Below are 14,199 nucleotides of genomic sequence, written 5' to 3'. Positions count from 1 at the left end.
CACGTAAGATTGCGAGGCCCAATGAAGCCAGCGGGCGAATGGTTTTCCCAAGGCGGCCAATGGCGATCGAGTTCGGTGAGCAGACTCTCAGGCAGCCTGCCGCGCTTCGACGTGGCACCCGCAATGCATAGAGTGGTGGTTGCTCTCGCTGTGTCCTCGCATGAAGCAGGCCGAGTCCATTGAGAACGTTGCCACTGTTGGCCCCGCGCTGCATGGAAATATGAGGCGACTGGTGGACGGCATGGCAGACGGACCAAATGCTTATAAGCCTGCGCTGGGACCTGCTGTTGACACTGGGATTCTCTCGACCACCAAGGCTTTTGCCAATCATGGAAACCAACGGTTGGACGCCGGCATCGCCCCAGGAGACCGCTGGGAGTCAGGGACTCGAAGCCTCCGTCGACAACTTACAGGATGTTGGACCCGAGGTGTCGTAAGTTTATCCTTTTGGTGGATATCTGGTATTATGCCGTCCTACTCTGACTACTCGAAAGGCCGTACGCGAGCCCGGCGTGCAACGTCTACTTCCAGAGCGGACAGCCGTTCAGGGTTCCTCGCAACCTCCTCTGCGGAGAGCTCGAGAACATCCGCCACCGCGGCCTGGGCGAGATACGACTGAAGCACATACCCGACGAGGCCGGCCACGTGCTCGTCCACTACCTTCACACCAACTCGTGGCAGACACTCAGGGTCAGAGATTCGCCGGACACAGCCAAGTACTCGACTCACCTCGGGATCAGCTTGCACGTCTACGCGGCTGCGCAGGCCTACAAGCTGCCCCAGTTGGCAGAGCTCGCCAGGGAGAAGGTTTCGCTCTACGCAGAGGCATCGCCCCCGCTCGACGTTCTGCTGCTGGCCTCGGAAGCCTGCGCCTCCCTCGGGGAGGACGACGCGTGGTTTTCGGCCTTTGTCAAGCGCCGCGTCCAGCAGTTGTTCGAGGACCCGGCTTCCCTGAACAAGTCGGGCCTGCTGGGGTGTTTCGACAGCGCGACGACGTACTCGAAGCTGCTCGTCAAGAGCATGATCGACATCTGCTGCGACTACTCGGTCTCCGTCAACCCGAGCGAGTCCCAGCCTTCGCCTCGGATCGGACCGTCGGTCACGTCAAAGCCCGCCGCGGCCCCCTGGTCGGAGGCTGCCGAGCATGAGCTGGACCTGACCGGCGAACTCGCATTGGAGTCGACCCTGGGCAACAGCCTGGGGCCGTCTTCAAAGAAGGACAAGAAGAAGAAGAAGAAGGCCAAACGGATGGAGGATTCCCCTGTCGAACCTGAAGGATTCGTGGCGAGGGAGGGCGTTGAGCTTACACTGAATGGCCGGCATTGATCCTCAAACTTCTATGATGAATTACCACGGAGCAATTCAATTGAACCATTTCTTGTCTGCATATGAGAATCTACCTGCCACGTGAATTGTTGATGTTGATGAACTTGGGAAATTGCGTGAGTCTTTGTCAACAAGAGGCAACGGCTGTCATCGGGTTGCGGCTTTTGAACGCGCCAGTGCCTAAAATATGTCGAGGGAAGTTGGGGGCCAATGTTTCTTCATTGTTTGTTCGATGTAGACGACATAACAGCTATCTCAGCCAACCAAGGCAACTACCAATGTTTAACCGCAGTGAACGACACTGCCAGTCCTTTTCTCGACTGGACACCATAGAAGCCATGATCTTATCCCTTCATGCATGCTTACTTGGGACAGGCGATCCCCCATCCGGTGACGGTGTCACAGCAATCGGCATCCTAGTAGATGAGGTCAGTGAACTGGGCCACCGCATCAGGTCGACGAGGATGCGCTTACGCAGCTTGCGGAGACCGGAGTGCTGGTTCCTTGCTTCATGACATTGCTACAGTAGTTCTTCTTGTCTCTGAGGCACCAGATCTCGTTATTGGGGTTCTGGGCCTGGCAGGAATCGTTCCCCTTGCCCCAGCAGCAGTTCTGCTGTTCCCTATCGACGTGGCACTATTGGACGTGAGTCACCGCAGGTATGGCATAGACATGGGCTGTGACACCTACACTAGCTGCGAGGGCTGTTTGGACGGCCATGGCCGAAAGGATGGTGCTGATGGCGATGGAGAACTGCATCTTGTTATCAAGCGGAAAGAAAGTCGATGAGTATTCCTGTAGGAGTTGGATCGAAACGAATGAGGCGAGCGAGTTTCTCGGAATGGCTGCTTTAACGAGGGTGGTGAGGGTGAAGAAAAGTCCATGAGAAGATGTGGAATCGGCCGCTTTTTGTAATGCTGCCTCGAGACCGTCTACACAAAGGTCGTTCCCGCGAGGGGGTTCGAGGCCTCGATTCTCTAGCCAGCCCCTTCATCCATGTTCTTCTGAATTGACTCTGGACCCTGGAACCGCCATCGATTACCCTCGGTAAACGACTTATGAGGGCACAAACACTTAACCAATGTCTAAAGATAGTTGTTGCACAAGGGCACATGAACAGTCGACTCGTAGCGGAAACGTGTACTACTAACCAGACTACCAGAAAGCCAAGAATCATGTTCGATAGTTCTGCCTGGTAGTCCAGCATGTCTAGTCCCCTAATATGACCAGAATAAACACAGTTCGAGGCCCACATCAACCGATGGATGTCCAGGAGGTGATTGGTCTTGAGAGCTTCTCTGGTGAAATAGTAGATCATACCAATCTCGGCCTGTATCTAAGTCAGCCGATTTCACCCGCCAAGGGTTTCAGAGAAAACGACGTCCATACTTCGCCTAGGCCACAACTAAGGAGTCGGCCATACTTCTAGTTGTCGCCAATCTGGTAAAGCCCTGTCGTAGAAGGAGAACCTCCGTGAGGCTTTGGCCCAGTCTATATTTGGTGGAAGATTACGAGTGCCTTGACCAGATCTGTAGTGCCATGGGGAAAATCTGGAAGAGGGCTTTGAAACCCATCGGGCCTTGGCACCGGGGAGCCCGAATTGCGATGCACGACCACGACTACGCGAACCTTGGTCAGCATTAGCAATCGGTATTGCACTAGAGCTCAGTGTCGGAGCAATCATATTAGGATCCGCAAGTAAATAATAGGGTTTGGAAACCAATCTTCAGTTGGCAGGAGCCTAGAATAGAACCAAGATGAAAAAGCACTCCGAGTGGTTGACTGACGTCTCAGTCCTTGCCTGTGTGATTTAACGGCTTCAAAGCACTCTATTTCTCAACAGCATATCAGCTATTACACTGAATCAAACGGATTTTCGAACAACTCTTTCGGTGATTCGGCCGGCGTTCGGGTCGAAAGCCAGTTGCTTCGCAGTGCATGGAAAGTCTAGACAGTTCCCAGCCCCCGCTGCCACTCCCGCAAATGTGCTGTAAAGAGAGAGAAATGTAAAACCGTCAATCAGCTTACGTCCAACTCCGCAGAAACAGAAGGGAGCACCTGGGAATATCCTAGCAGCAGAAACCTCGCCTACTATGTACAGCGTCCGGTAGAAACTGAGCAGAACGGCCAGTGTCCCGTGCTTGGAGCACAATGACTCGTGGGTATGTACGGCCGCCCAGGTGTATCATACGATGTTGCGGACGATCCTCTTTCCTGATTGATCGTCCTTTCCGCCCTTTCCCCGTCCCCCATCTTTTGTAAGAGCTTGATCGACGCGACCGCTGTTGGCACTCTTCGGCTAAGCGCTGTGAAGAGGTCGGCCGGCGAGGTGGAGAAGGACATCGCCCGGAACACGGCCCCACAAGCGGGCATCCACCCCGACTAAGACCCCGAGCGCGAGCCTGGCGGCAAAGGGATGACGGCCAGCGTTCACGGTCGACGATTTCGTGCTATTTTCCCAATCTTTCCTCTTCAATTCGGGATGAACATCTCAAACTAAGTGTCCCCCAACTTTACAGCGGCTGAGTAGATATTTGTGCTCCTCATAATCGTCTTTCCAACCTGTCCACAGCAGACAACTGTGCCTCGATCAGCACCTTGGCCGACAACATCGTCCCGGGTCCTTTCATCAACATTCAGGGCAGCTCACGGCTCGGATAGCGTTTTACAACGAATTTGATGTTACTCTATCCAAGTACGGTCCACCCTCTCGGCGACAAGTGAGCCGCAGGCTGTATCCAGACCTATGACTGTTGCGACTTGAAACACACCCGTCACGATCCCTCTGCAGGCCTACATAGGCAACACTCTCCACCACAACAATCACATACGACCATACCCATTGGAAAACTCGGGATCCCGTCCGCTCTCCCATAGATAAGCCAATGAGGGCCGGATTAGTAGTTGGGTCGGTGACGACCAGCGAATACCTGGTGTTGTATGTTTTTTTGTTCTTTTTCGTTTTTGGCCGTTGCTTTGCTTGGCCTTACTCGCTAAGTAGAAGGAAACGCAGAGAACGCAAATAAGCAAGTGTGTGCGTCTCCGATCATGTACATCATAGCTGTGTTACAATTTGGTTAGAAAGCTGTATTTGCAGTGTCTGAGGCATCTTAACTTACATCGAATGGACTTGGAAGCAGAACTAGTTGTCGACAAATCCTGTGTCGAGGTTGACGAAAAACCATTTCAGCACCGCATCCTGGGGGCTCATGAAGTCTCTCGCATCGATGATGCTCTGAACTCGGTCCTTTTTGTAGTCGTGAGGGGCGAAAAAGGTTTCGCCGAGTCCTTCGTAGCCCCTGCAGAGAGCGTTGCTGCATCCTGTGGAGTGACGACGGTTGTTATATAGGTTGGACTTCAACACTTTGTCGCAAGGCATCTTCACCCAGGAGGCTAAAGGACTGTGTTGACTCTTGATGTGACGTAACAGGTTGCCCATTGTCGAAAACGGATTTGCCGTGCAGTCCTGGACCATGCAGAGAAACCTGGCGCCCGACGAGTTGTTGGAAGACATTCTTGTTGAGACACAAGAGAAGATTAAACAATGGCGAGTTTTCAAGATGATCGATACACAAAGGAGGTTCATTGAGCTTGGTGAGGGTGCTGGTGCGACTGTTTATAGGTCCACCTCTTGCCATTGCTGAATGGGCATGAGGGCGACGAGGACGACGACGACGACGACGACGACGAGGAGGAGGAGGAGGAGGAGGAGGAGGAGGAGGAGGAGGGCAACGAGGAGGACGCCGACGACGACGAGAAGGCCTGCGATGCCTCTGATGACGAGCATCGGATCAAGCATACTGGCAAATACATCGTGCCGCTAGCAAAGAGGAAGAAGAGGGGGCAGCTGAGGATGATGAGGATACTGAGAATAATGAGGTTACTGAGGATACTGAGAATACTGAGAATACTGAGGACGATGAGGATGAATGAGGATGCTGGGATGAGATAGAAAACGTCATTCTAGCAACAGTTTCCGTCTAGTACCAGGACCCGGTCGTGTCTACTGAAACAAGGCACATGATCTCTCCCTTTTCTCCCGCCACACCTCCCCTTTTCGCTCTCACATCTCACGTACTCCCACTCCCTACGAAGAGACGGAGAGTGGGGCGTGTGGGTTGTCATACGCCCAGGCTTTGGCCAGGGTCATTTTTTTCCCTTCGCTTTTTTTCCCTTCCCTTTTTTCCCCTTCCCTTCTTCCCCCTTCCCTTCCGGTCTTCTGGTACCTCGCTGGCGCTCGGTCTCCAACAGTTCTGTTCAGGACAGCGCCGGCCCCCCACACCCCGCATTTTGCCAATCAACGAACACTCCATTGTCTCAGCGTTAACCACCGGCGAGAGGAAGCCCAACATGACGGCGACGGACTGGCACACAGCTAAGTAGCATGGAAGGGGATGGTTCTCCTGGGCCTACGTTTGTCGTCAGAGGTTAGGATGTGCTGCCGGGGCAAGTATCGGTCGTAGCGGAGAAACACCGCCCTCATGTTGGACCCCCTGGCTCGCTCCTCGGGGATATTGTCCCCTCTCTCAGTCCACTATCCGCAGCCGATGGACCTAACTGGCTCGCGAGCAGCATCGACCTTGAAGCAGAGAAAGACGAGCACACTGAATACCCAGACGGTAAATTGGTAAGCTCACCCAGCCCCCCCCTCTCTCTACTGATATCTGTAAGCTCGCCGAAACAGCAATTGGCACCATCACGTACACACTGCTGAGGGTCCCGTTTACAGATATTATCCAGCTTCGGGTGGCCAAAGTCATCAAGCGAATTGGCTCCCAACCAGGCCGACGACTCAGCTGCTAGTTTCCACAGGCCATGTCTCACCGCTTGGCATCCTGTCATTGTCTCCACTGCTCTCTGTTCTGGCCCCCGCCAAGAACCTTCCTCGACCTGCGTCAACCATCGTCGTTGAAGATGCGCGTCATTTAGGGGCGATCCGGGAAGTAGGGCATTGATCAGTCGATAATACTGGAAGGGGGGAGGGGGGTCTGCTTGTGACTTTCAGTTGAGTGCACATACTTTTGGAAAGCCAAAGACCGTTTGGACCCGGGGTGGAGCCGATCGTTTCCCCGGATCTGATAAGTCGCGCCTACCACTTGTTCCCAGGGTCCATCGGACGAGGTCCACTGCTTCCGAGTTCCGAGGTTAACGGCGGGACTCGATAGGAAGCGCCGCTTTCGGATACCCCGCCTAGAAATGATGCACGTCAAACCATGTCGACGGGTTCGTCCCAAACAAGCTCAATCACCGTTGGCGCGACCCTGACACGAGCGGCTGGCACCGTCTCACACGTGAAACCAAGCCTGCGGTGAGTGGTGCACAGAAAGCAGGGCGCTCATCACGGTCGTGAGCTAGAATCAACGACTTTCGAAAAGCCTGCTGCTGGGTTGGGTGACTACAGGTAGACGTTCCAGAGTCTACCACTCGAAGGGCAGCGCAGCGATTGGCTTGAGCTTGGTTGCGCCTGCCCATCCCCCAATGCCAATTGCTTGTGTCATCCCAGCGCCATGCGATAGCTTTCGAGCCCGAGGCCGGGAATCCGACATTGTTCAGAGTTTGAACAAGGAAATGGTGTGCCCCACCGGCCGGTGCATCTATCCCTACCCTGTTATCGACCCAGTGATCGTCAGCATGGGTGCGGGGAGGCAAGAAGGCAATTAGAAGCTTGACAGAGAAAGGCGGGGATGGGTGGGGGATACATACAAGCAAAACCCGCCCCGGCCTACTGTAGTACAGGTCACCACACCTCCTGGCGGACAAGAAGTGCACAGGTCGCAAAGATGGATGGTATTGCTGGGTACATAAATGAAGAAAGTATAAAGACGCTTCGGAAGGTTTTGTTTCGTCACCATCGCCCACTCCCTCATTAACGTAGGAAACCGTCTAAAAACACCAGAAATCTGAAAATTACCAGGAAACACACAAGCCCCATGGCAGCTCGAAGCTTGGTCGTTGCAAGATCTCGTCGGATAGCACGCTGTGCCCCCCCCCCTTTTGGCTCCCGCACAAGATGACCGCCCACTCTCTTTTATAGACACCCGAGTATTCGTACACGGCCAGATGTCGATAATCTGAATGTGATGGATGGCGAGTCGAGGCGACTTAGGTAAGCGAGTGGGGATATTCCTGCGAGACCTGCAAAACGCGTTAGGTTACAGGCAGTTCACTGGCTAGTGCGTAGCGGGTGCAAATGAATCTTACTTGGCTGCCGGGTGCAGATGAATTTGGAGTCCCCTCTCCTTGGCTAGCACACGGCTCTTTGGACACAGGGGAGATGCTGTTAACCGGTCCTTCATCGACTCGAAAATAGGCCCCCATCAGAGGAAGGACAATAGGAGCCGCTCCACCTGCAATGCGTTCGCGGCACTCGGGGCATGATATCTCTATATGGCGTTTCAGATTGCTTGGATGATTCCCAAGAATCTTGCCACAGGGCATTACCGTTTGTGGGAGGTGCTTGTATATGATGTGTCGAGTGAGGTTGGCCTTTGTTTTGAACGGCTTGGACCTGCAGTTGGGAGTTATGCATCGGAACGAGCCTCTCCGTAGGTTGTGAGACTTTCGATTCATCGTTTAAGTCGGCCAGAGTAGTGTAAACAGGTCGGGGCAAGGCTCGTTTCGGTTGGCTTTGCTTGACTTTGAACGATAGAGCGGACAATGAGAGTGTTGCTGAGAAAGAAGGACGAGGACAAACTGAATTAGAAGATGAAGGAAAGGCAATGGGGGGGATATGCTGGTTTTGTCGAAAGAGAAGAGAAGAATTGTAAGAGGATAATTTAATAAGACTGCGCTGTAAATGATGTCGGGTCCGGTTGAGGGGGGGAACCTGGACTTAGTCGACCACAGAGGTCATTCATTGCATCAAGGTTCTTGAACAACTTTGCCAAGAGATTGTCGACAAGATCGACAAACAATTGCGGACACCATGCTTGTTACTTCTTGGCGAAGAGCATTCGACTTTCCCTTCCCGTTGCATGTCTTTTTGGTGTTTCTGTGCGACCTTAAGAGGGACCGCCTTGGCAAAGTACCTTAGTTCCATAGCCATCTCCTCTGCCTTCCTAGGTACCTTAGGTACCTCACATTACTGCGTAACACTGGGAATCAGATTGTATGACGCGGGGTCTACTTAGATTGCTGGATTAGCAAATTAACCCACTACCTTCACCGGTAGAAATGCGCTCCATCATGGCCAGCGATAACACCATCCTCTGTTGAAGACCACGAGCGCTTGAAACACTGTTCCTCAAGCACGCTGCAGGGCCCAAGTATACCCCCAGAATGTGGCCCTCGTGACTCTTGCTTTCGATTCCTCCACAGCCAAATTGACCCACTTCCGCTTCCATATCTGGTTATGTCCATTTTTTTGCTAACAGTAGGAACATGCTGCTGACCACTCACCCCTCAAGGCGAAATATGTAAGGTGTTGTTGAGCTGAGGAACTTTACCCTGGGGCCTGACTGCGCTGGCACACCAGCTCCCTGTTACCCGCGGGCTGCAAGCGTTGAGTGGGGGACTGCCTGAATCCCTAAGTGCAGGTCTACCCGCAGTGGACAGCAAAGTGCAGTCTTCCTGAACGCTGTTGGGCGCTCCGGGAAACGAAGAAGCTTCTACTGAGAAGACGATGGTTGTGTCGTCTCATACTCCTTATCCTCCTATTCCTCCACTCTGCCGCCCTGCCGCCCGGCTCTCTGACTGTCCTGCTTGGTGACGTACATGCTTCAGAACTTGAGCTTCAGACACCTGACGCGGCCTGTCTAGAGCCGCTCTCGTCACTGTGTTTTCTGATCTGCTTCTCTCTCCACATGGTTTGCCTATGCCATCTCAAGAGGGAGTGCCTTAGTCCCTGGGTTGTGGCCCAGGGGTGTGAGGCTGACTGGACATGAGCTAGGCACTACATGATGTTCTGGACAAAAAGTCGGCTCGTGAGCTAGATGGTACCCGCCAGCCCCGAACCTGCGACGGGTGGAACAGGCCAGGCATTCCGGGCATGCCGCTTGCCTCGAGGGAAGGGGGGGTGCCTTTTGTGATGAGCAGGCCGCCCGGTGAAGCCCGCTGCGCGTAGTAGAGCGCGACGACGTGGTCGGGGAGCCTCTACATACCCACCAACTGTCGCTGTCGCGCCCGTGTCCCCGCCTTTGGCTCAGTTTCTTGGCCCCCTCTCTGGAAGGAGTACCATCTATTGAATGCGCAATGAAGTCACCCAGTTGAGAGCGGGAAAAGGGGTCTATGGATGTGGTGCTGCGATCTTGTCCGGACCACTCACTGCACAGTGCGTGTCTGGGCTCGGCACCGAGATCACATCAAAACTGCGCCCCCCCATCTTCCTGCTCGTCACATGCCCCTACCCTCCCTTCCTCTCGAGCAAGAAGAAATCTCACTCCTCCGTCCACGGTGTTATCATCTTATCGTTAGTCAGCCTCTTATGGGCCTAGTTAGACTTGCCTCTAACACGGACAGACATGAGCTTAGGGCTAGTCTGTGTTCTTTTTAGGTTCTTAGAGCAAACACCGTTCATCACAACAGAGGTGGGCAGCAGTCTAAAGCCAAAGTGGGGCCGCACCCTATGTTCCGACGAATTTCACGTTTCTCACGTTTCCAGCCCAGCGGTTCCCCATCCATCCATCCTTCTCTTCTACACACTGGGCAACCCGTTCAGCCACACCCGCCCACTACCCACGCCGTCCCTCGCCACGCCGTCCCTCGCCACGCTCTGACAATTCGGATACACCGAGTGAGCGCTACTTCATCAAGCCTCACTTACACGTACGTCAGTCGAGATCAGGCGCCTCTGCCCACGCCCCAACCAGCATGGAAGACAGCACCTGCATTTAGAAGTAAAAGCTTTCGAACGCCTAGCTGTTATTGACTCCAGGCTTACCTGAGAGTTTCGTGTAATCATTATCGCTAGACTGCTATGATGCCCTGTGTATTGGCTGATGGGCTGGCAACTTTCCTTTCGACAGTCTCATCTGTCTTCGTTGGGAGGCACGAGGGGTCCACGAGTATGGAAAACGAACAGAACAACGGCAATTTTAAACTGGCCCATAATGGAAGCCTTCATGCGACGACCTAGAAATACGTAATCGCTGCCTGCGAATCCTTCACACCATCCACCTGCACGCACAGTTTATCCATGGTCCCTGCGACATCTACTTGGTGGAGGCTCGCGATCGTGGCCAAACAATCAAAACGATACTTCAACTTGTTGGAAGTCCTAGAAGAAGTGGTAGGAAGAAAAAGGGTCAAAGTCGAAGGGCACTCCGTCATCCTCGATGGCGTCGAAGGGGCACCCAGTACCGCTATGCGCAGGCGACGTTTGCTCTTCTTGCTTGACGGCGGAGACAGCGTCTCCCCGAGCTTGTTGACATGGCCTGCAAGATTTCTCGTGGCGCTTGTTGTTGGAGGAGTGGTCGCTCCGCTTCTTGCCGCAGGGCATCGTAGCTTTGGGCCCGTGTTTCGCCTTGGCGTGCCTCTTGAGGTTGGACGGGCTGGCGAACGGCTTCGACTCACAGCCGGGCTCGTGGCACATGAAGGTTGTAGGCGGCGGCGACGGAAGATCCGCAGCCATTATTGGTCAAGGTATATCGTACTCGTGGATGGGCTGACAGACGTGCCGAATGGAAGGGTCTTATTGGAAACGATGCTTAAATGATGAATGGAGACAGAGCGAGTGAGCGCAATGGCATTGGGAAGTAACACCCTTCATATTTATTTACTTACCATCGCATTACTGCTGCAACTGCGCTGCAAAGAGTTGAGGATCGCGAGCCTCAGTTTTTTTACACGCAACCAAACGCCAATGAATGCGATGCTCGCCGCGGTGGTGAGGTATGATTGGGAGGACACAATGTCGACGGGCAAACCTGCATGCCTAGCGTCTTTTTTCTATGGCAAGAAGCACTTGGGCGTTCCTGAGAAATCCGATAGCTGCGTGCTCCAACAGGCGCGTCAGCTTCGCCCATTTCACTTCATTGGGTACCTGTGCGACCTTAAGAGAGACCGCCTTGGCAAAGTACCTCCGTTAGAATATAAGGTGCGCTAGCAAGCGAATTGGTAACAAGTACACTGTGGGCCTACAACCCAGTCTTTTGCCAATTCAACAACCTCGGCCAGCTTCGCCCATTCATTCACCTTAAAATTATGCTCCAACATGCGTTCCAACCATTCGTCGGCATCACAATAGTTAGTACTAACCCCTGTGCCGTTTCTCGGAGATTTCTCCAGAACGTACCTCTTGGTTAGCTTGGAGCCCACTACATCTAGGCACATGACTGAAAAGGGAAGAAATACCACTGGTGTCCGACAGGACGGAACGGGCGGCTTCAGTAGTCTTGCGGGAAACAGTTTTCATTGGCACAAAGTCGCGCAGGCGTGCTCCCCACACCTCTCGGCCGGCTGGAATGCCTAGCGTCTTGTACGTTGCTGGATTGTGTATGTTGCTGCAACTCTGACTCACAATTTCTCAACTCGCGACGGGCGCACGATACTCGACGAGCACTCACAGGTAAATCTTTCCTCACCTCTTCCCTCTGTCGGTGTACAAAAACAAGTTTTTTTTGTATATATCCATGGCCTGTCTAAGGGTATCATACCAATCAGCCATCATCCCACCCATCCAACCAAAAACCCCCTCAAAAGTCTCCGACGCATCGTCGAACCCCCACCCCACACTCACCCTCAGCGACTAGTTCGCCGCTAAGATCTCCGCCGCGTCCGGCGCGGAGCTGTGATCGCGCTTCCCGTCCGCCATCTTGATCATCTCGGCTTGCTTCTGCACCCGGTCCGCCTCGGCCTGCTTCGCGTGGCTCACGTACGTCCCGTACCGCAGCGTCCCCAGCGTCAGCACCGCCATGAACAGGATCCCGATCACCGACCGCCGGATCAGGATCCACCGTAGGCCCTCGATCTCCGACTTGGCGTCGCTGCTGAGGTGCAGGCTGATCTTGTAGTTGATCTGCTGGATCTGTCGTGCGTAGGGAGGTCAGCAAAGTCACCTCTTTCCCCCTTTTCGGAAAAGGCGAAGGGGGAAGGAAGGGGGCTTCCTCCAACCCCCAGTCTCTTCTCCCCAGGCTCTTCTCCCCCACGCCCGTCACACCGGAGGGGAGACCAAAACTCACCACGCTGTCGCCCGCCTTCTGCTCCTCCCGCACCGCCATCTTGCGGTCGTTGAACATGCCACGGACGTTGTCGTTGAGCGTCAGCAGCTCCTGGTTGAGGCTCTGCGTCAGGATGTCCACCTCGTGCTGCAGCAGCGTCCGCTTTTGCCGCATCTCCTCGTCCGCCAGCTTCTGGTTGTTCCTGACCTCGGTGCTCAGCTCAGAGCACGCCGCACGGAAGAGGTACGTTTCCTGTTATCCCCCCCAAATCGTCACCGTTCGTCAGCGCCAAATTTCGTTCGTCACTTCCTCTCCCCCCCTCCCTAGAGTCAATCTTCCAAGGGCCCGGATCGGTGTACACGTACGTTCTCCACGTCGCTCTTGCTCACGAGGCTCTCCTGCGCCACGTCCAGGTTCTGCGCCAGGATCGCCCGGATCGCCTTCATCAGCGTGATGCTCTGCTCCTTGCTGTACCCGCCGCGCTCCAGGTCCTTGACGAGCGAGTAGCTGTCAAAGTGGTGCACGTACGGCGTCGGCGACATGGGCGGGTGCTGCTTCGCCACCTCCTCGGGCGGGCCCATGTGCAGGATCGCCTCGAGCGGCCCGCTCTTCTTCGCCTGGTCCCGCGCCTCCTGCTTCGCCGCCTTGGCCTCGTCCGCCTCTTCCGCTTCCCCCGTCTGCGACGACGTCTGCGACGGCGTTGATGATGGCGACAGCGATGGCGGCGGCGGGGAAGATGCCATAGTCTTCTTCGTCGCCGCGCTCTGGCCGCCCTGCGGATCCAGCCCGTCGTCGGTATCCCCCTTGGACGCACCCACCGCCGCCTGCCCGGGACTTGCCACCGTCGTCGTCGTCGTCGCCTTCGTCATTGTCGTCGCGGGCTCGATGCCCTTTCCGTGCCGCGGCGCGAAGCCGGACTGTTGCGCCCCCGGCGTCGGGGCGAACGCGGCGTACCCCCGTCGCCGCACCTCGGCGGTCGCCCGCCTACGGCATGGTGACGATGATGATGATCTGGAGGCGTTTGCGGCTGCGGTGCCGTCGGCGACTCGTATCGTCCGGAACAAGTGTGGGTACAGGAAGGTCAGTCGTGCGGGTTGCATCTTTCGGCTGCGCTACGTCGGGCGCTGGGTGTATGTTGTGTGGTGTGTGAGAGGGATGTTTGAGGGTAGGGGAGAGAGCGAGAGGGACGGGATGAGAAAGGAGCGAATTGCCCGTTAATTTCCACGATTCTGGACGCTGTGGGGCACAGGGTCCTTGGTCCGAGCCGGAGACTAAAACACAGGCACCGGCCGCTTAATGTCGGACCGAGTGATGTCATAAGTGGGACCCTGTCCCTTACATAATCCCGATCCCGAGCAGAGCGATGTCGGATGCCCTTCCGAGCCGGACCAGATGCCGAGGGTCCTTCAGTGGAATGAATGCAAGACTCCAAACTCCCTTCCTGGCTAATTGATTCATTGAGGGGTCCAAGGGAGCCTTCGTGTGTAATTGTCCTCCGTCTATGATCACGCTCCCTCTCATCTCACTCACTCATACCCATTCAGCACCAAAAACTTCATACGCTGACGTCTATTGACAGACTTCTACCATCAGACCAAGACTGGTATCGCTAGACACACAAAGAACCCAATAAAGTACAAGAAGACAAAAAAACAACCTTGCCCCAATGACGCGCCCTGTCCCCAATGCCCCTGGCGAAACCGTGAGTATGTCATGTCTCCCCTCCGCCCCCCTTTCACCATTCTACAAGTTTTTCTTCAGCCATTTCCCCCCCCCT

At 54.8% G+C, this 14,199-nt stretch overlaps 5 protein-coding genes across 5 annotated transcripts; 1 reads left to right on the top strand and 4 right to left on the bottom strand.

Annotated features, from left to right (window-relative positions):
* Window positions 1-182: 182 nt before the first annotated feature.
* Window positions 183-1,395, top strand: CDEST_00702 (Putative SKP1/BTB/POZ domain superfamily protein). The gene is made up of 2 exons (XM_062916861.1): window positions 183-433; window positions 495-1,395. Exons 1-2 carry the CDS (start codon window positions 258-260, stop codon window positions 1,324-1,326), a joined length of 1,008 nt encoding a protein of 335 aa, XP_062772912.1. The 5' UTR covers window positions 183-257; the 3' UTR covers window positions 1,327-1,395.
* A 293-nt stretch (window positions 1,396-1,688) lies between these two features.
* CDEST_00701 (uncharacterized protein) lies at window positions 1,689-2,085 on the bottom strand (the record flags this gene model as incomplete). The annotated part of the gene is made up of 3 exons (XM_062916860.1): window positions 1,689-1,742; window positions 1,801-1,962; window positions 2,017-2,085. 3 exons carry the CDS (start codon window positions 2,083-2,085, stop codon window positions 1,689-1,691), a joined length of 285 nt encoding a protein of 94 aa, XP_062772911.1.
* Window positions 2,086-4,468: 2,383 nt separating this feature from the next.
* CDEST_00700 (uncharacterized protein) lies at window positions 4,469-4,912 on the bottom strand (the record flags this gene model as incomplete). Its single annotated transcript, XM_062916859.1, has 1 exon — window positions 4,469-4,912. One exon carries the CDS (start codon window positions 4,910-4,912, stop codon window positions 4,469-4,471), a length of 444 nt encoding a protein of 147 aa, XP_062772910.1.
* A 5,570-nt stretch (window positions 4,913-10,482) lies between these two features.
* CDEST_00699 (uncharacterized protein) lies at window positions 10,483-11,279 on the bottom strand. Its single transcript, XM_062916858.1, has one exon. It carries the CDS (start codon window positions 10,892-10,894, stop codon window positions 10,541-10,543), a length of 354 nt encoding a protein of 117 aa, XP_062772909.1. The 5' UTR covers window positions 10,895-11,279; the 3' UTR covers window positions 10,483-10,540.
* Window positions 11,280-11,959: 680 nt separating this feature from the next.
* On the bottom strand, window positions 11,960-14,189 carry CDEST_00698 (Putative Coiled-coil domain-containing protein). The gene is made up of 3 exons (XM_062916857.1): window positions 12,788-14,189; window positions 12,444-12,674; window positions 11,960-12,289 (listed from the first exon to the last, which is right to left on the bottom strand). Exons 1-3 carry the CDS (start codon window positions 13,520-13,522, stop codon window positions 12,011-12,013), a joined length of 1,245 nt encoding a protein of 414 aa, XP_062772908.1. The 5' UTR covers window positions 13,523-14,189; the 3' UTR covers window positions 11,960-12,010.
* Window positions 14,190-14,199: the final 10 nt, after the last annotated feature.

This window comes from Colletotrichum destructivum, chromosome 1 (genome assembly GCF_034447905.1).
Source record: "Colletotrichum destructivum chromosome 1, complete sequence".
NCBI classification, from domain to species: Eukaryota; Fungi; Ascomycota; class Sordariomycetes; order Glomerellales; family Glomerellaceae; genus Colletotrichum; species Colletotrichum destructivum.
Note: the sequence above shows the minus strand (reverse complement) of the source record. Positions and strands in the feature narration are given on the sequence as shown.